This window comes from Cygnus atratus, chromosome 7 (genome assembly GCF_013377495.2).
Source record: "Cygnus atratus isolate AKBS03 ecotype Queensland, Australia chromosome 7, CAtr_DNAZoo_HiC_assembly, whole genome shotgun sequence".
NCBI lineage: Eukaryota > Metazoa > Chordata > Aves > Anseriformes > Anatidae > Cygnus > Cygnus atratus.
In genome coordinates, this window is record NC_066368.1 from 120041 (window position 1) to 141060 (window position 21020).

Below are 21020 nucleotides of genomic sequence, written 5' to 3' on the forward strand. Positions count from 1 at the left end.
GAAATAAGAACAACAGTACTCTAGTATGTGTAACTAAGTGTCAGGGATGCAATTCTCTTGGATAAGATCCTTTGTAAACCGTAAACAGAAAATCCTGTTAATATTGACATGTGTTTGTTTTCCATATTTAATAAAGATTCTAACTTTTAGTATTGTTTCCCAGTATGTTGTTACATTTCAAATACTGATTTTTAGAGCTTGAAAGATACTACTGTAATACATATATTTATTAAAAACATTTTCTTATTTTACCCTTAACATTTAAATACCCATTTACTGTTCAGCCCTTAACTTCCATGAGTTTCAGCACAAATATAGTTCTGTTGTGTCCGTGATGATCTGTCCTTTATTACATGCAAGTCTTTCCTGTACAAAGAGATTATTTTGGTTTTGGGTGAATTCACATCTACAATCGTTGAAAGACAAAATACCTAGTTACCAGTGAGGGCATTTACTGTGGGTTTACCAGTATAGCTGTTAATGTAGTATGCGTGGTTTTTTTTTCTCTACATGGCTAACCCACATGACTGCAATAACAAAAACCTTTAATAAGGACAAATCTATATATGAGGTTTTGAGCATCATCTGAGGGGTGTTCTCACTTATCAGTTGGGGACTTCAAGATGAGTCTGGTTCCATCTTCTGTGCGTGGTGTGCTTAGAGAAAAGAGGGCAGCAGTAGTATGCACCTCTTAACTTTGTCTTCAGGCCAAACTCTTTTATCCTCTCCTCGTGTGTATGTGCTTCATTCTGTTAATCATAGCAAGATACCTAAATACAACCACAACTTATACTTTCTAGAATTGCATACGGTTGCCAAGAATCAGCCATCTCTGGGAATATTAGGGAAAGATATTTAACATTTTCTGTACAAAATATAAGCTTTCTAAATTAATGTTTAATATTAACAGCAAACATTTAAAGTAAAATTCTGATGTTACCTGCAGGCTTGTAAGATACTGGAACACACTGTGTATGTACTTAGATCTACCTTACTGAAGAGACCTAACAGAGAATCTGAGTTGGGTTGTATAATTGCATCCCTTGAAGCCAGGTAATTGTCTTTTTATTAACATATGTCCAGCCTCCACTATGCTCCACTATATACCTCCAGCTGCAAGTATATACTAATTTTGTCATTCACCTTCATTTTAGTATAGTGCATTCTGAAGATTCTCAAATATTTTTCTTCCAAGTAATTCTGCTTATTCTGTTTGTTTGTTTGTTTAAATTTCTTTTCCAATTTCTTCATTCTTGTACAGAGCCCTATTACCTGGTAAGTTAGTAAGCTAGTTCAGATACCACAACGCATTAGGCATAGTTTGTGGTGTAGGTTACCCAGAGGAGTGAGATACATTTGCCCGTGCAGAGGTCTCTGTTGCAGATATTTCCACAACATTCAGATATTTCCACAACGCTCGTAAACTGCAGTATTGACTTACTTTTTTCCTCACCATTATCCAAGAAGTCTTTTTATGGTGAAATTAAACGATGACTTTTGTGATATTGAAATCCAAGTACAGATTGCTTAAAATGTGTAGGTGAAAAGAGAGAAAGATGTAACATCTACATTTCCTTTTCTTTCCAGAAATGCTAAACTTCTGGATTAGAAAGGGAAGACTAATAGTTTCCTCATTTCAGCTATGTTGAGAAAACTGATTAGGCCTAGATGGTTTGAAAAATTAGATACATGGAACAACTGACACCTCTGTTCTAGTCTGAAATGATTATATTTTTCAGGACCTACTATCATTTGTAGAATATTAATTTAAAGAATTCAGAGGCTTCTTGTATGTTTATTATAATTTAAAGGAGGACAGAGAGAAATATATACAGGCTGTGCTTTCTGACTGCCATCTTGTACATAATTTTTATTCCTAGGAAAACACTTATTGAGATACATTTTGCTCAAAATTTTATGACTATTAATACTGAGTCTTGTCAGTTGCCACATATGCTACAGGGATCTTACAATAAATTAATTCAGATTGAGGAAGACTTCTTTAATTATGGGCATAAAAACTGCAGTGCTGAGATTTTGCTGGAACGTGCAAATATTCACAGGTAAGATTATACCTATGCTGAAAAATTGTATTTAAGTTTAACTAATCTAGAAAGTGTATTATTTACATTATTGTAGTCTAAGATAGAAAAGAGCAGATAATATTGATAGGTTTTATATCTGGGTGTTAGGTGTATATTTGTATTCTGAATGTGTTCTATATTCAGAAAATACTTCAGAATCAAAAATCTTTTCCACTGAAGGCAGAGTTAATTTTACCTAGTCTACTGTTTTTTGTACTGTCTTTGAGATCAAAACAAAGTATCAAGGTCTCTAAGCCAGTTTTTTGTCTTTCCATTTGTAAAGGCATTTGGACAGCCACCCCAATCATTCTCAAGTATCTATAGGCTTTTACAATTATTGCTGTTGAAATGGTTTGCTAGAAATTCTGGTGCAAAACACAGTATGCCTTCACTACAAGCTGTTTCCAGAATATATAATATATATTATAATGACTGAGATACGTATTATAACTAGCTGTTCTGGAATTTTTTTCCTGGTGAATAGATACACTGGAGTGGAGTATTGTCTGCCATTATTTTATCTATTAGAATCTCTTTGCATTGCAGTAGTACAGTTCCAGGAATAACCCCTTGAAAAAATAATGTGTGAACATTTACTTTTACTATTTGAATGTATAAAAAACACACAAAATTCATTTATCTACCATGTATGTTCAATAATGTTGATACTGTAAAAATAAACACTTTTTTACATTAGTTTTTTTGGTTCTATGTTTTTTTCAGGATGATTGCCAAGCAGGAAGGAAATGAAGAAGAAAAACATAGTCACTGTCTAGATGCTTATAACTTAGCTCAGATGGCAGTATCCAAAGCAGAAGAAGTGTTTCATAATGTTTGCAGCTTAATTGCAGTTATTGAGGTATGGATATATATATATATATATATATATATATATATATGTTTATCACTTAAGAAAATAAATCTAATTTAGGTCTACTCTTCGTTTGCTTTTGGATAATTTGTGGAAGCCCCAAATGAGATTATCTTCCTGTAATGTTAGGCATTGTATGAATACAGAAGGGAACATTCCGATGCCCAAAGCATTTACAGTTTAAGAAGGGAAGAAGAAAAACAGAAATGAGAAGATTTATTTTGTCAATTGTATATAATTCTAAAATTTATCTAAAAGCTACAAAAGGAAAAAATCTAAACTTGGAGATATTTTGATGAAATTATCCTCTAAAGACCTGACAGGTTTAAGCTACTCACAATAAAGTGTTTATTCCTCAGGAGAAAAACATTTACATTGACTGTTATGTAAATAAAGAAAACTTGTCTTTAGAATACTGTATTTTGGGTAATGAAAGCCTGAAGTCTACTTTGCTAGTGTGTACTGTTATTATACTCTAGCATCTAGCTGTTTTTCTGCTTTGCCTTTTTTAATGTATTCTTGTGTTGCTTCTAAAGACTGCTACCAAAATGAGCAATTATAAAATTCTGTTTTTATGTACACATTTTTAACTCCTTTGTAATTAGATATTTGTACCGGGTACATAAAACATGACAAGCAGAAATCCAGCCCCTCTTGTTTTAAGCAGCTACTTTCATTGCCTTGTATTGTATTTAAGATTTATCTTTTAAAATTACTTAAATTACTCTTAAATTACTTTAAGTTACATAGCCATATCTATGATCTATCGAGGAAATAATGTTAAAACTTTTGCTTTTTTAGTTAAAAGAAATACAACATTCTAACTTCTTAGCAGCTAACTTTACAAACATATTTGGAAGTAGAATTCTACTTTCCTTTCTTCTGTATTTCAGAATACAAATACTAGCATACCATTAATGAGGCAACTAGCTAACAGGAAGCTAAACCTTGTGGAAATTCTTCTGGATATTTTTCAAGTTGTTACTACTGAGAAAAAGCTTAAAAAAGTGGGAAAAACATCATTCCACAGAATTGCAGAGTCATTCCGTGGAGAAACTACTAAAGATAATGCAACAGAACAGGTAACACAACATACTTATTCTTGTGATTTGCATATTAAGGTATAACAAAGTTTACTGGGGCTGTTTTCTGTAGTAGAACTTCCACTACTGAGGAAAGGACTTCTCAGGCCATTCGTTTAGTTTTGCAGCAAAGAAAGTTCTAGTGTGTGTTTTTGTGGTGCATTTTTTTTTTTTTTGTTGTTATTTGTTTGGCTTTTTAAGAAAGATTTTGTTTCTTAAATGCAAAGAGTTAAAAACAACTAATTGCTGCAGGGAAATTACTTGAGGCTTCATAATTGGGCTTTTTTGCAATACTGTGTATTTTAAAATGGTTTTAAGCAGAACTGCTTAACTGAGCTGATGATTTAGAAAACAAGACGTGCTCCACTGGAACAGAGCGGTATTTCTTGCCCATTATTCTACCTCTGACAACAACAGTAGGAAATGCTGCTACAACAAACATAGCAGCCCCAGCAGTCCCTGTGTTACCTTCCCTTTACCGCTTACTCTTCCTCAGATGTGTTTGTCATTAGCTTATATATGTTACAGTGTACTTTTTTTTTTTTTTAATCAATTGATAATGAATTTGTGTATCTGTTAGATACAGCTATTTTGTTGTTAAAAGTAATTGGATTTAACGAATGTTCTTGTATGTACACACATATATTTTAAAAAGTATGTTTCTGTATGTGTGGGTATATATGAGCAAATAAACATGACTACATATTTTACCAGGATTGGAAGCATATGGAGTACACCATAGGTCATATTACACTGGCTCAATTAGCAAACATACAGAATCTCTGTAAAGGCTGCCCTGACATCAAATCCAAATGCCTGTACCTCACTGGAAAAAGTCTTCATTTACTCGCCATTAACATAGATCCTGTACATTCAGAAATCTACTGGAAGCCAAACATTATGGTATGCATTCTTGTCTACGTAGAAATTAGTTTTTGTGTATAAAGTTTGTTTACCACAGTATTTTTTTTCTAAATGCACTTGTACAGGAATACTCTTTATTTAGAGCTGGGTTTTACAGATTGTGTGCAAGCCATAAGAAAAATATATGCTGAACCAAGGAATTTCAGAAAAAATGTTTCTGTCAACATGCCATTGTTATGTAGATCACTTTTTTACTTATTCTTGATATATGATAATTCCAAAATTTTCAGGAGAGATTAAAAAATTTCTTGAATGCCTTGAAGGGCATGTTAGGTTTGTCTCTGTATCCATGGAAGAAAAGTAAGGACTTGTATTTGAAATGCTCAGATTTATAACTTCCTTTTGTGTTGCAGTAAGAACGCCATGTAAGAAAAGGAATGTTGATTGAGTCAATCAAGTTTAGTGATGGATTGAAGTGTTCATAAGAGATGAACTGAGGAAGAAAGACCAGAAAATCAAAAATCTAAGAGATTGTATGGGCATCCTTTTTAGTTTCTATTGGATGTATTGTCATCATAACGTATTAAGAAATTTTGATGCCTGATAGTATTACTAAATCTCTCACCATCGAGGGATTCATGTAGTGAGATGATATCTTTTAACATGAGTTTCATTTTCACCTGAACATTCACAAAAGAAATGAAGCCACCTGTACATAATGTAATGATATAATGTTTAACTTTTTTTTTTTTTCCTACTGTGGTGAGTAGGAAGAAGCTAAATTGGACATCACTAAACCTTTCCTGACTTCAGGAGAATGCAGTGAACAGAAAGTGACAGACATCAGTTTACTGTCTAATAAATGTCGGTTTGATAAGTATAGGAGGAAAGTACAGGGATTAAAGGTATTTTGGCATATTTTAGTAGTTAAAAAAAAATAATTTTCTTACCTTATCAGTTCTGTTTGAAATGGTAATTAAAATGTTTGTAACATAAATTTGATCTTACAAATGAGAATCTCCAAAGCGCCCAGAAAATCCTGTCTTTCTTTTGTGTCTCTGTCCTGCATCTCAAAACATGCTGTGGGAGCTTCTGTGGGAGCCTCACCTCGAAGTACTGGATGCAGTTCTGGGCACCACAGTACAAAAAGGACGTGAAACTGTTGGAGAGTGTCCAGAGGAGGGCTACAAAGATGGCAAAGGGCCTAGAGGGGAAGGCGTATGAGGAGCGACTGAGGTCACTTGGCCTGTTCAGCCTGGAGAAGAGGAGGCTGAGGGGAGACCTCATCACGGTCTACAGCTTCCTCATGAGAGAGAGTGGAGGGCAAGGCGTTGATCTATTCTCTTTAGTCACCAGTGACAGGACCCACGGGAATGGTGTCAAGCTGAGGCAGGGGAGGTTTAGGCTAGACATCAGGAAGAGGTTCTTCACTGAGAGGGCTGTTGCACACTGGAACAGGCTCCCCAGGGAAGTAGTCACTGCACCAAGCCTGTCGGAGTTTAAGAAGCATTTGGACTGTGCACTTAGTCACATGGTCTAAAATTTTGGGTAGACCTGTGTGGAGCCAGGAGTTGGACTCGATGGTCCTTACGGGTCCCTTCCAACTTGGGAGATTCTATGATTCTATGATTCTGATTGAGCTCCCAGGTAGAAATAATTTCCCCTTTAAAGATTTTCATTGATCCAGCATGTAGCAGCTTTTTGCTGCACAGACATGCCTTTTTAAAGGAATGTAACATTTTGCAGATTGGGAACAAGTAGATAACTTCTGTCATAAAACGTTTGTAAAATTCTTACAAAATTTAAGCTGTATGCTGAGCTTATCTGTGTTAACTACTGCAACTCAAAGCGCACTAGAAGGAGGAGATATACAGTTTATATTGTTAATTGATAACTTGATGTAATAACTAAGTTAAGAAAATTGTGGTTTTATTTGTATTAAATATAATTAACTGTAAATGGAAACACCTACTGAGAATTGACTGAAAATTCCTTTGTTCTGAGCAGCTCCTATTCTCTGGAATTTAAGTATAGTTCTGCTAACATGTACTATGTGTTTTATATTAAGGAAGGTATTTTCTTAAAACATTTATGTTTTAATACTGTAAAACGAATGTGGCATCTGCTGAATAATTAATCTATTTTGCATATTTTGAACATAAGTAAATATCTAAAAAAGCAGAAAAACATTATTAACCATGAAAATAGTATTTATTTTTCTAACACAAAAATAATCTGTATAAATTTAATGAATATTTAATATTAATGCATATTTTAATATAAACCTTTCTATTTTTATCATCTAGAAGGAACTTAGGTTGGCTCAGAAATATCTTTCTCAGTGCAGTGAAGCTTTACTACAGTGTATGGGTATTGCATTCAGCTATAATATTACCAATGTACTTGGTCCTGCTAGTTTGGAAATGGTTGAATGCTTTGGACAATTTGATCCAGTTTCAACTAGCCAGTTTTTAGCCCTTCATCAGGTAATGCAGCTAATGTATTATGCATTTTTCCAGGTTGTGTTAAGTTACATAAGCAAGAATGTTTGTTTATAGACATTGCCTGATCATTCATCATACAGATCCTGCCTGATAATTGATCGTACAGAGCACAATGTACAGATACATATAGGCACTAATTGGTAATATGGGTAACTAAATATACAGTATGTTAACTGAGGTCAAAATGGTTGTTCCATGGCTTTTTGACAATTCCAGTATCTGTTGTGCTTGACATGAAGTTTTCATTGTTGATTGCATACATGCAAATATTTTAGTGTCAATAATTTATTATAATGTGATTAGCTAAGATAAGACATTACCACAAAAGATTTTCATCCTTCCCTGACAAATAATTTTAAAAATGTTTCTGTGGATTTATTTATTCATTATTTTCAAGTAGGTAGGAAAGGTTTATGTTCACTTTGTCAAATCAGCACTCACATACTCAAGGCTATATGAATCACTCTTGTGACTATGGGCCTTCACCACAAAGAAGATAAGGAATGGCTGTAAGGCTTATATTCCCTGCATCAGGAACAAATAATACATACTTCCTACACCATCATCTCCACTGCAGAAATAGAGAAATGCACCTTATACTAATTTTCTTCCTCCCACATCAAGGCAACCACAGGAAATTACTGCAGACGTTAAGCATATGTCGCTGTGTCAACAGTTAGATTTGCAAATAGCTCCATCAGTGAGTGGAATGCACTGAGTAGGTCTTTCAATAAATCAGAAAACAGCACAGCTAGAATATAGGTTATAGAATATAAAAGTTTAGTTGGAAGGCACCTACAAAGATCATCAGATCTAACTGCCTGACCACTTCAGGGCTAACCAAAAGCATTTTATTACGGGTATTATCCAAATGCCTCTTGAACGTTGACAGGCATGGTGCTTCAGCCACCTCAACAGGCTAGGAAGCCCCTTCCAGTGTTTGACCACCCTGACAGTAAAGCAGTTTTTTCCTGAATGTACAGGTCGAACCTCCCATGGCACAGCTTCATGCTTTTCAGTGTGTGCTGTCATTGGTTACCAGGGAGAAGAGACTAGCACCTCCCTCTCCATTTCCCTGCCTCAGGAATGAGGTCACCTCTTGGCCTTCTTTTCTCCAAACTAGACAACCCAAGGACCCTCAGTCTCTCCTCACAGGACATGCCCTCCAGCCCTTTTACCAGCTTTGTTGTCCTCCTCTAGATGCATTCAAGTATCTTAATATCCTTTATATAGTATGGAGGCCACAGCTGTACACAACACTTGAGGTGAGGCTGCACCAATGCTAATACAGGATTTCATGCTTCAGTCCTTTATTCCTGTACTCCTGCACACCGCATTTTTTATGGTTTGCTGTCACACTATTTGTGAACAGGCAAAGTAGAAGGCATAAGAAGGCACCAAAACCATGAGTAGCCATGTCTTTTACTGGGGAAGGTATTGGTTCAAAGGAGAGGCTTTTTATGTTTGTTGAAAAGAAAAGGATATAATGTCTTACCCTTTAAAATGTTCTCTGTGGGAAGGATGTTAAAATATGTGATGTGGTGGGTAATACAGTAGTAAGGCCAGTATTGTCTTTGGAGAAACATAGAAACAGAAAAGACGCAGCTTGCTTGAAAAGCTGAATTCAGAACACAAGCACTTAACCTTTCCATTTAGACCTTAGATGACTAAATGATCGAACATAAATGGTAGATGTAGACAAAGTGAATTCTCGCTGTTAATCTTAAGAAATCTTCCTAAATTATTGGCAGAGTGTTTACATTAGATTGTAAACACAAATAGGAGACATGCTTTTGCTAACTCATTTCTTTTTAAGTGAGAGACTATTTCTTTAACGTACATATATATACATGTTATAATGAACATAGAATATATATGTGTATTTATATGATTTTGGGGAGAGAAACTAAGCAGCTCTAAACGTTTTACAGAGCTGTTCAGCATCTATGATGATGAAACATATCCTTCTAACAGCTAATTCTGACACCAGCAGCTCTCGGCTGGCAGCATTACTGCATCTTCAAAATCAGTTGAAACAAAACAGAAACACAAGTGATCTTCTGAAAAATGTGGAACAGCAACTGACTGCTACTTCAATGGTAACTTTTTGAGATGCGTTACTTATGAGGTGTTTACACAAACACACACATATAGACATATACATACATATATGTTTCCTTTGAACTCTGAACATTTTTATTTTCTTAATTTCAGGTATGGGTTGACTTGGTCATGACTGAAACTCACGATTTGTTAGTATGGTCCGTATTGTCCTGTGGTTTTGTTTATGCTAGGTTATCTGTGTGGCATGAGCTATGTAATTTAAATTAGAATTGAGATACAAAGATGAAATCTTTGAAAAAGATGAAAAAGATGAAATCTTTTGAAAAGTTAAAAAATATTTCATGTAATTCATAGTTCTGGAGCAAATGATAGATAAACTTTTCTGGGACAGAAGTAATCTGTCATTTGTTCTAAGCCAGCTGAGAAATGTGTGTTCTTCAAACATCTGACATCTAAAAGTGGATGCCAAAACTAAGATTTGAAGACCCTAAGTTAGAAAAGAATAAAAATTAAATGAAATTTAAAACTGCCAGAAAGTTAGATACAAAGGTTTAACTGTAACTGGCAGGAATTAAACATTTAAAAAAGGTGGCAAGCAGAGGTACAGTACAGAATAAACAAAATAAGTATTTGTAGGCCATTATTTTGGGTCTTCTCTCAATGTGCCGTATTATTTAGCACAAGGGATAGGGCAATATTTTGTTCTGAAGACACCTTTGGGGTTGCTGTAATCATCTGATGGGTAGGAGATAACCCAGCTGAAAAGGTTCATCAACACCCACTGTGTCTGTACCTGCTGTGGTAGCTCAGGAAAGAAACGTGGTGATTAAGAAATATGCTTATGGCTTCATTGTTGAATTGCATGATTCCAGAAAGCACGAAATGCAGGAAACCAAAGTGGTCGCTAAAGTAGTTCTCCTTGAAAGTACATTAGTGTTTTTTAAAATTTAGCTGTGATTTTTACTTCAGATCAGGAGTGATACTTTCAAAGTGTATCTCCCAGTTGTCCCTGTTTACTGTGTTTTGATTTTTTATCATGGAACAATGAGCGTATAAGCTGGATTCCTCTCAGACAAAAAATTAACTGGATTCCCTGACGCATATAAGCCACAAATGGGCAATCAGTCCAGGAGACCAGTCCACAGGTACTCTGAAGTAAAAATCGTTGAAAAGTGTATAATGTATAATTCTTCTCTCAATTGTACCAGTTGATAATGTACATATATATACTCAGAGTGGGCTCAAGGTGGTGTGCATAAGCACATAAGACTTCAATCTGAAGAACACATACATGCACACGCTTAAATGTAACGGAGTCAAAGACATTTATGGCGCTTTCTGTATTAGGACAACTATTTCATCTGGTGACTGACTGTTGAGAAACTTGGGTTTTCTTCCCTGTGTTCTCTGAAAACAGTTCCATATTCGTTAGCACTAATTGCAATATTTTATGTAGTTCCTTTTGGTGAAGTGTCTGTTTTTAACAAAATTGTGAAACACTTTTACAAGTGTGTGTTACATTGAATTATTCTGCTACCTGCCTTTGATAATATTCTGCTAGGATTTGATAACATTTTAACTTCACATATAGTGCAGTGGCCAAAAAAGTCATGTTGCTATGAAAAGTGGACTAAGTTACAGTAATTCAAATTTGTTTTAAATATTATTTATAAGTTCCGCACTGCAAAAAAATCACAAAATCACAGAAAGGTTGAGGTTGGAAGAGACCTGTGAAAGTCATCTGATCCAACCTGCCCTGCTCAAGCAGGGCTACTCAGAGCAGGTTACCCAGGATCATGTCCAGGTGGCTTTTGAGTATCTTTGAGGAGGGAGACTCCACAGCCTCTCTGGACAACCTGTGCCAGTGCTCTGTCACCCCACAATGAAAAAATGTTTCCGTATGTCTGGATGGAGCCTCCTATGTTTCAGCACGTGTCCGTTGCCTCTAGTCCTGTTAAATTATTAAAACCTTATTTACTAGAATTATTGATTTTCTCATGGAAGAACTGAAATTGTTGTTAATAAAATGTATTAAAATAATTTTATTTTTGAATTATTATGCAGGCATGGAGAAATCTCTGTATTCCTGTAGAACATTTTAATATAGTGAATGAATTGCCATCTAATTTCTATATAATTATTCTCCAGCATTCAGAAGACAGGTATAAAATGTCATCATTTTCATTTGTTATTCTGTTTGTTACAAATGTCATCTTTCTATACCTGTGAATAAGCACTATTTTGTTTGCTTAGAGTCTTTTACTTCTAATTTTGCTGGATGTGAATTTTAGGTTAGTGTGCAAATTAATAAAAAAATAAAACCACCTGCAGCTCAAACCTGTACTTTTAACTATTTCTGGGCTTTTTATTTCCTTAGTTATATGTTTAATCTGCAGAGCTTATTTGAAAGGTTTTAGACCATTCTTGTTATTCTCCTAAATCCTGTTTATATTTTTCATCTCTCACTGGTTATGCTCCTGAAAATGTCAGGAGGAGTCCCATTTAGCTTTATAAAACCTCACGTAGTCTGGGTATTGCAGCCTTATGAGTGACTACTCATAAACAGCTGTAGCAACTGGTTATGTACAGCTTCACCAACTGTGAAAAGTCTTAAACAACTGTCATGGAACAAATAAAAATCTCCCTTACTGGATATATAGCAATGAAAGATGTTTTCTTAAAGCTCTCAGTTTGTTCCAATTGGATTTTGCAGGTTTTTGCACCCCAGGGTGTGGGTAATTAATGCATCATGAGAGTATTAGCACATTAAATTGTAGGGTAATAATTACTCATGTATCAAAACTCATTTACATCAATAAGCCCGAAGAGTCAAATAATCTACTCAGCAGTTTTCTGCTTTCCATAGATCAAACTTGTACAGCTCATTGATTGAGAAACCAAAAGTGAGTACTGCGCAGCAGAAAGGAAAATCCACTCAGCCAATGGGTAAGTGCCTCTTACAGTTAGAGATAAAAATCATTACCCTAATTGCTCATATGTTTCACTGTTTCCTTCAATGAAATTTTTAAATAATTGTTTAAATAATGGTAACTCATTAATACCTGAGGAAAGTAAATACCTAAATGCATGTTTCATTATCAGATACAGTGTTTCCAGTCAGAATTTACAGAATTTTAGTACATATTTTAAGGCTAAAGTTGCTGTTAAATACATGTCAGGAGATATTTTTTTTTTCATTGTACATATCTGTACAGATCTTATGCAAAATATATGTAAACAGTTTTTCAAAGAACGACAGAATATATTGTTTTAGATACTGATGGTCTCTCTACAGTAATTTCTTCAAGTATAAATATGATGTCTCAAAAAGAACGTGTCTCATGATGGTGTTATTCTCCTTCTAATAGTGCAAGCTAAAGTTTCTCGATTTCCTGTGAATCCCAATACATTTTGTACTTTGTTGGAAAAAGTGTATCTTTACAAGCAACAAAATATGAAGAGTCACCTTAAAGAAACTGTCATTCAAAGCCTGCAAGAGTGCATCACTAAAACTGATACGGTAATATATTTGATTACCTTATATTCAAATGAGACGGGAAACCATGTACTAAAAAACTATCATAACCACTCTTTATGTAGAATTTTCCATTTATTACAAGTGTAACATCCCTAATCTTCACAACTACTAAATGTTTTGTGTATTCTGCCTCAAAATTTAATGTTACTATATTGTTCTGTTACTGTTTCAATGTCATTCAACAACTTTGAGATGTTCCGTAGTTTGTCATGATAGAAAGTTGATACAACTGAGATCAATGTACTTGAAAAGATGCTATGTGTCTAAGATTTACATTGCTGTGTACATTGGCCCCAGATGTCCCCACCAAAAATGGGATCATAGATCTCAACCCTTTATTCAAAATAAATCAGTCTTAACCAGAGAATTATTACTGATTTCCAGAAAATTACTGGTTTTTACAGAAAAGTTCCTTTCTAGGGCACACTGTCCTTTGGCACTTTGGCTGTTTGGATGCAGTTGATCCAAGTATGTTAGTCACAAAATTTTTCTTCAAGTACACATCTCAATGGAATTCCAAGTTCACAGCTGTGGCTCTGAACATTAAGTTCTAGATGAAAAAAGTTTTCTGTTACTGTAAGAGGATTTAGTTCTGTTACTGTAAGAATTCTTAGTTCTGTAAGGAAATATTTTTTCAGTCAGAGAATAGTTATTGTATAGCATATAGGTACACTGGAAAAGCCTATGCTTTTCTACAGGTTTTCTGCACTCTGTAAGTCTATAAACTACCATTCTCATTTACTTTAATTTTGTCTCAACTACATTCTATAATGCCTGGTTAAATGTTATGTATTAACAAAAACTTGTAAAGACCTTTTTTTAATCATTGATACGAAAAACTTGAAATATGGTAAAAATGTAGATGATAGGAAAAGTGTAGATCATACTGAATTTTCTGCATTTGTTTTCTTCTTTTAATCACACAACTCTGACGCATCTGGTTCTTGAAATATAATTCTGTTTTATTCATTGTGTTACCATCTTTCAGCTAAAATACTGATTATTCCTGATGGTTAAAGTGCTGATCACTTTTTCTCTTGTCCATGGCCCGCCTTTGTTGTAATGGCAAGTTATGTAAAGATTGATGTAGTTCCGTCAGTAAAGAGGTGATAATGTCAGGTAGAACAGACAGAAAAAAAGTGGCTAAGATTTTTAAAACAGATGTACATTAAAACTTTCATTAATCATGCATACAACCTGCACAAAGCCATGCAAACAGGGCTTTGGATAGAAAGTCCATCCATTAGTACTAAAACTCTTTGACATTTAGTTGAGCTCATTTGTCCATTTATTTTTTTTTTGTGTCCATCTATATTAGCTTTTAGAAGATTCGGTTTTATAGTGTCATCTCTATTCTCTCCTTATCTGTTTTCTTCATTCTGTTTGTTTATTTTTTTCCTCAATTGGTTCCACTGATCTCCATATAAGATAATTTGCTTTTTCAACACTCATCTTCTTCTGTTTACTTCTCAAAGCTGTCCTTTCACAATTTCTTTCCATTTTTTATTCCATTTTTTTTTTCTGGACTTCTCCTCCCTTCCTGCTCCCCATTTAAATTTCAGAAATATATTAATTGCTTTGATAATAAATATTGACATTTTGTACTGATTCTTATGTTAGAATATTTTGCAAAATGGTGATGGCAACGATGTTGTGAAGTAGTTTTGAAACTGATTTGCTCTATTTATATTTTCCACTTTATAATGTTACAAATGATCTGATTTAGCCTCTGATTTACCATATTACACCCACCATCCTTGTTAAATAGAATTTTGTATGTATTTTGTTTTTTGTTGCAATGTGTGTGATAGACTCCAACAGAGAAAATAGACAAGAATGGACACAGTTTGATAACAGATTTCTCTGAAATATTAGAAATTATGGAAGAATATCTGAAACCACTGCTATCACAGTTTGATTTTCCTAACATTAGGTAAGACATTTAGAGTTGTTTTTATCATCATTTGTGAAAATAGAATGGTCTCAGCTTGTACAAATACAGGAAAGGTTGTAGATGAAAAGCAAGATTAGACTCCATTGAATGGACTTCTGCATCTTTAAAGGTATAGTATAAATATATGCAGTATATGCAAGACAAAGAGGATAGAACCACATGGAAGACTAACGCCTATGCCTAACCAGCACTGTCCTCCAGCTTAAGTTATACAGTTCAGAATGAAACATTATAATTTAACTAACTAAGGGTGGAATTTCCAAAGGAGTACTTTGTGTAAAATTTCATTGAGATTGAAATATCTCTGTGTATCCCATGAAAACCTTTACTTGCATGAGTGTTAATACTGAAAATATTTTCAATGTAATTTTTCTTCACAGAGAACACAGCACATCGGCTTCAGCAGCTGAATCAGGAAAAATAAAAGTGAGAGATAAGGACACCAAACACACTAGAATGCAGGGTATGTGCTCTCTGGAGTATAATATATGTGCACTTTAACAGTGTTGCCTATTTTCTATACCAAGTCAAATATTTCGGTATACTTCCAAAGATTATTTGTACACTGGGCCTACCCTTCTGCATGTATTAAAAGTCTTCTGTGCGATACAGGCTTCAGACAGGTAAATGTATTTATTACAAGCCAGTCTTTTGAGGAGAAATACCAAAAGAGAACATAAGTCTGTTGGTCCAGTTTTGTCTTTTCCTGCTTTCTGCTTTTTACTTTGTGGACTCTCACAGTTTGTTTGCTTTAATGCAACAAACTTAATGTGGGAGTATGTCCCTAAACATGTTCTGAGAGAAGACAGTCCAAGTCCATGGCTTGCTTTGGGGATCGATTTTTTTTTTCTTTATGGAGAAGAGCAATCAAATGTCTCAGCTAAAAGTTACTAGAAAAAATGCATTTGCTTTTAGAAATTTGCAGGAGTTTCTTTCTGTAATCCAGCAGCTGTCTTTTTGTTTGTATTTGTTACTTCTCTGTAACAAAACAGGAAAATGTTGATAAAATGATACATTTTGTTTTTCCCAAATAACAGAAACAAAAGGTTTCCTCCAGAAATATGTGGTTATTATTGGAAAAGTGCTCTTTTACAAGTCTGTACTCTTTAGCCAAACATTTTTAGTACAAGTTTTCATTTCCAAATGATTTTCTTAAATGCATAGCATTTGCCCAGATTTTGTTTTGGATTGTTTTGATTATTAATACAGGAATATTTTTTCCCTCTGATTAATTAGTACTCTCAAATGCATATGCTTAGAAGTCTAACAACATCTTAGGAATTAACTGTATTAAAACATATTTTTGAATAATGCTTTTCACAGTAAAATAAAGTTCAATTGTCAGACAACAGAGGAAACCTAGTTTTTACAACTAACTTCAGTTATTTATATACGTACTGAGAAATATAAAATCTTAATTGTGGTTTGTCACATTTATTCAGGAACACCTATGGAGTTAGGATTGTGTGTGGTATTACTAGCAGATAAATTATTTATGGAATTGCCTTTGGAAACTCTGAGTGTCTTTCAGGAAGAAGGAATATGTTCTGTATCCAGAGATTTTTCTCTCCAGATTCTCTACAATCGACTACAAGTGGATGAATCAGGTACTATTAGATAAACATTTTTTGTGTTTGTATGTTGATGTAGGAAGGAAGATAGTTAAAATGTAAATATGCATGGTGTCATGTATTTTACTGGAAGTCTGTCATATATAGTAGGTTTCCATTATTTTCGATGCAATAGCTAGTATAATAGACTTATTTAGAAATATACAGGCTGATTATAGTTGAAATGTTAGCTAATCCAAAATAACCTCTAGATATTAAAGAATGTGTAAAAAAGTAGATTCTAAAATGACTTGTTTCAACTGAACACATATGGTCTTAAACTACAACTGTTTTCATCTATACCTTTTTTTGATTTTTCATCAAACTTTACAACTATTTTCATCTGCATTGAAAAAAATCAAATAATTTAGAATTCTGTTAGTTTTCTTTTAACATTAATGTAAGACTGCTTAGAATATTGATTTATTGAGCTACTTCCTCTCTGTATAGCTAAGGTTATGTTAAGTACTCAGGTCAGTTAAGTGATTCTTGCTCTACACATGAGCAAAGTCAGACTTCACAGGCTGTAGATACTTTTATCACTACCACAGACATTTGTACCCTGTATAAACTCTTCAATTAAATGAGTTTGTTAAGTGAGATGGTTGGGTAGATTTTGAATTGGTTTTATAACCTTGTCCTTATGACATCTTATAGCTTTTTTTTTTTTTTAATTTATTCTAAAAATCAGTAAGAAATGCAGGTGCATAGCATTTTTCTGCTGAGAAAAACTGCTGAGAAAAACTGCTAAGCAGTTTTTCTTATAGATCAAAGATACCTCCTATTAATGAACCTATAAAAATTTGAAGCCACATTTTGCTCAGACATAGATAAAAACACATTTTAACTCACTTAAAAGTTAGTGGGCCGAAGCCAATAAATAGGTTAAATATAGGAAAGTCTCACTGTGTACCATGGCAGTCTTCTGTTCCATACAGGTTCTTGTATTGCGTTCTTATCTACAATATTTAGCAACTTTAGTGTAACTGTCATCTGTTTGGCCATTTCTGCAGGGAAAGAAGTATGAACAATCTGAGATCAGAATATTTTTAGTCTACACATTCATATACTCTTACATATCTGTTATAAATAGGACTTTCAGAACTTTTTTTTTTTTAATTTCTGTTTTTCCCCCTTTTAAAGTGAAAATTCTTATAGTTGCATAATTTTAGAAGTTAATTAATGACAGGAAGCATAATTGAAAAGCTACCTATGCTATTATGAAAGTAGCCACGGAATGAAAAGACAATCAATGGGCAAATGCGCTCAAATGCATATTGCAAACTTCCCCTAATTTGCAGTGCATTCCAGTGATAACTGTCTGAGACTTACACTTTGGGTTATAGTCATTTGTGCAGTGAGAAATATAACACAGTTCCCATTGCGTTTTTGAAGCCTCTTGAAGTAAAAAATCAGATTCAAATATAAAACTTCCTTTTTTCTTTGATTTCTGTGTATTTCACAGAACCTTCAGTTATTCCAGTAGCATCAATGTTGAATAGATACGGCAATAGGCTTAAAAAGTGCTCCAGTAGTCACTATTCAACACTTTTCTCCTAAACGCGTAATGTAGTGAAGCATTTGCACATCTAAGAGATTGTGTGTGTTGGTTGTTTTACACTTTCAAGCTACTATTTTTAGGCAAGAGGGTTTGGGGAATGTCCTTGCCTTGCTGCAATGTGAAATTAAGTTGTATTTTTCTAATCTGTTGTTATTATTACATCCTAATGAATATAAGCAATCCTTCAAGAAAGCTGTATTTTCTGAAACTGCTCATGTCTTAAAAAAAAGTCTCTTCTTTTCAATTCCACAGAGAGTGAAGTTAAAGATGTTCAAAGGTCTAAAGAACCAAAGCCAAAAGCCCAACAGAAAAAGAATGTCAAAATGGTGACCTTTCCAAATTTTTAAAATAAAATCAATATGGGTAGCTCTTCTTGTTGTGTAAAAATATTGTTAAAGGACTACAAGTTGCTTACATAGAAGCTCTTTATATACTCTAGAAGTCTGAAGTGGGAATAAATATTACGTAATAGCATAAGAATCTTGCTTCTTGTTGATTTTACAATAATGAGTTGTTTCTTTGAAAAAGCATATCCTCTGCATAATCGTGACATAATTAACAACTCACAAAGGGAGCTGTCTCAAAATACTAAACTACCTCCCCCAACAATATGGTATATTTTATATGCTGTTTTATATTTTATATGCATATATAACTATATATGTTCACATGTGTAAATATATGTAATGCGTATATATATATGCGTTCTGTATAATGCAGGATAGCTTATGCTTTTGATTTACATTGACACTTGGGTATTGTGCTGCTTTTAAGCCTACTTTCAAAACTTTAGGACATCTTTTTGTTAGTTGTTTAACACTGCAGATACAATAATAATGTTTGATTAAGGCTTCTGCACGTAATACTGTATATATTCTTTTTAATTATAGGCACCAGTGCATCGTGTTTTACCCTCTAATTGCATGCCTGTTGATACTTGTAATTTTAAATGTATCCTTTCCCAAATGATTACCTATGTGAATCAGTTCAGATAAACTTTTTTTTTTCTGGTTTATATTGCATTGTTTACACTTCACTGCCTATCAGATATTGTGGACCCCTATAATGAAGGAAGAGAGGCAGGTAATATCTATTAAATAATATTGCCTCCACAACCTACCCATGCAATTTAGAAAATTTTGTAACAGAAAATGAAGTCTTACCATTGAGGTGTTGACAAAAAAAGCTTAGATTTTCATCAGAAAAGTACTGCTTATCACCTATGGTGCCTCAGTGAAAAAATATAACCTGTTTCAAGTTCCAGAAAGAAATTAGTTTTTTTAGTTTTACAGATATATGCCATTAAGATACAACATCAGTAGTGCAGGGAAGGATATAGGTTAATTGAAATGATGCATTGTATAATCTTCTTTATTATACTAGAAATTTGCGTGAAATACATGAATGACAGTACTGAATGGGAATGGACCGGGACGGGAACAATGGAACTCACAATACCTATATACTGATTCTCAAGCTAATGACTACATATAAAGCATGTGTAACACACAAAACTTTTGCATGTCGTCTTATAGTCCTTTGAAAGGTGAAGGGTACTATGATAGTTACAGACACTCGTGTAAGGATATTTGAAAGGGTTGCTGTTTTCTTTTGGAGTCTACTTACCAAGGCAGTAGGCATTTACTATATCAATTCAGTCTGACACAAATACTTTAGTAACACAATTTTACCTCATTTTTTCTCCCAGTATGTGTAATAGTTTAATTGATTCACATTTGTAAACAAACACATATATCAAATGCCAAAAGTTGATTTAATGGAGGTTTTTAATTGAGATAGTTAATAAATGAAAAATAATAACAAAAGAAGCTACTGAACAATTAGCATGGTAGAATATACTTCCATATGTTTGCAGTTTCTCCTTCACAGCAGATAAAAATAAAATACTGTTTACTATGTACTCAATATCTGGCTGTAAGAGTGTATCTGCATTTTACAGTATTATGAAAATATAGTCAGACAAGATAAATTGTCATTAAATATGCAAAGTCCTTGGAGAGCAGAGATGGGTTTGGAATCTTGCCTTCTAAAATCAGGGCTCTAGAAACTCAGTTATTTTCTCTGTCCATCTAAATCCTCTCTGAGCCTCTGAAATGGAACTGCATGAGCAGTGCTGGTGTTTTCAATGTTGCAGCTGACGCATTTTTAAAATCTGGACTTGGTTTTTAAAAACCTTAAGATCTAATGATGGCCTAAAAAAAATCCTAAATAATATATTGTCATTTTTAAATGTTTGAAAATAAGATTGCCCAACATACTTTGTAGCATCTTAACCTTACAATTATGACATTCTATTGTTACAGAAGCTTTAAGTCCCTCCCAAAAAATGAAGGAAATCTTAGAAAAGTACCATGACCTGTTTACACTACAGTGGGAAGGAGTTATTGGCAACGTATATGTTCCAAGGTTTGTAGTATTCTGTATGCTTTCATGTTTTATCCATGTTTCTTTTTTTAAAACGGTGATAATTCCCAGAGGCTTCAGTCATAAAATAGGGTTACATTTCGCTGCACTAGTAAACACAGAGCTAACCATTGTCTTTGTTTCAAATGTATATTTAGAGTTGCAGACAGAATATTTTAAGGATCTAAAATACAGTGCCAGAGATTGCTGTATATTTAAATGATCCGATCTTGAAAAAAATGTCTACTGTTGCAGTCTTCAATGATTATTATGAGCATGTGTGAGCATAAGTGTGATTTCTGGCTTTGCTCATAACTGTTTTTTAAAACCAAGTATTAAAAGCTATATTATCTCCATGCATAACGAGTTAACTGCAAGATTGCAGCACACGTTTCAGCTACAATGTAGTAAAGATACGTCTTTCAGTTTACAATTTCAAACATCTGTTGGTGAAGTTAGTATTA

General features: G+C 33.9%; 1 protein-coding gene across 1 annotated transcript in view; it reads left to right on the top strand.

Annotated features, from left to right (window-relative positions):
* CFAP46 (cilia and flagella associated protein 46) overlaps window positions 1-21020 on the top strand; it is an 80786-nt gene that overhangs the window by 50168 nt on the left and 9598 nt on the right. Inside the window, exons 40-56 of the mRNA XM_050711950.1 lie at window positions 947-1053; window positions 1881-2063; window positions 2808-2943; window positions 3849-4037; window positions 4752-4940; window positions 7208-7387; window positions 9337-9504; window positions 11534-11631; window positions 12336-12415; window positions 12838-12989; window positions 14819-14940; window positions 15342-15424; window positions 16404-16568; window positions 18385-18458; window positions 19023-19083; window positions 19180-19215; window positions 20457-20559. Of these exons, the coding sequence (XP_050567907.1) occupies window positions 947-1053; window positions 1881-2063; window positions 2808-2943; window positions 3849-4037; window positions 4752-4940; window positions 7208-7387; window positions 9337-9504; window positions 11534-11631; window positions 12336-12415; window positions 12838-12989; window positions 14819-14940; window positions 15342-15424; window positions 16404-16568; window positions 18385-18458; window positions 19023-19083; window positions 19180-19215; window positions 20457-20559 (2126 nt within the window). The remainder of the gene's footprint in view (window positions 1-946; window positions 1054-1880; window positions 2064-2807; window positions 2944-3848; window positions 4038-4751; window positions 4941-7207; window positions 7388-9336; window positions 9505-11533; window positions 11632-12335; window positions 12416-12837; window positions 12990-14818; window positions 14941-15341; window positions 15425-16403; window positions 16569-18384; window positions 18459-19022; window positions 19084-19179; window positions 19216-20456; window positions 20560-21020) is intronic.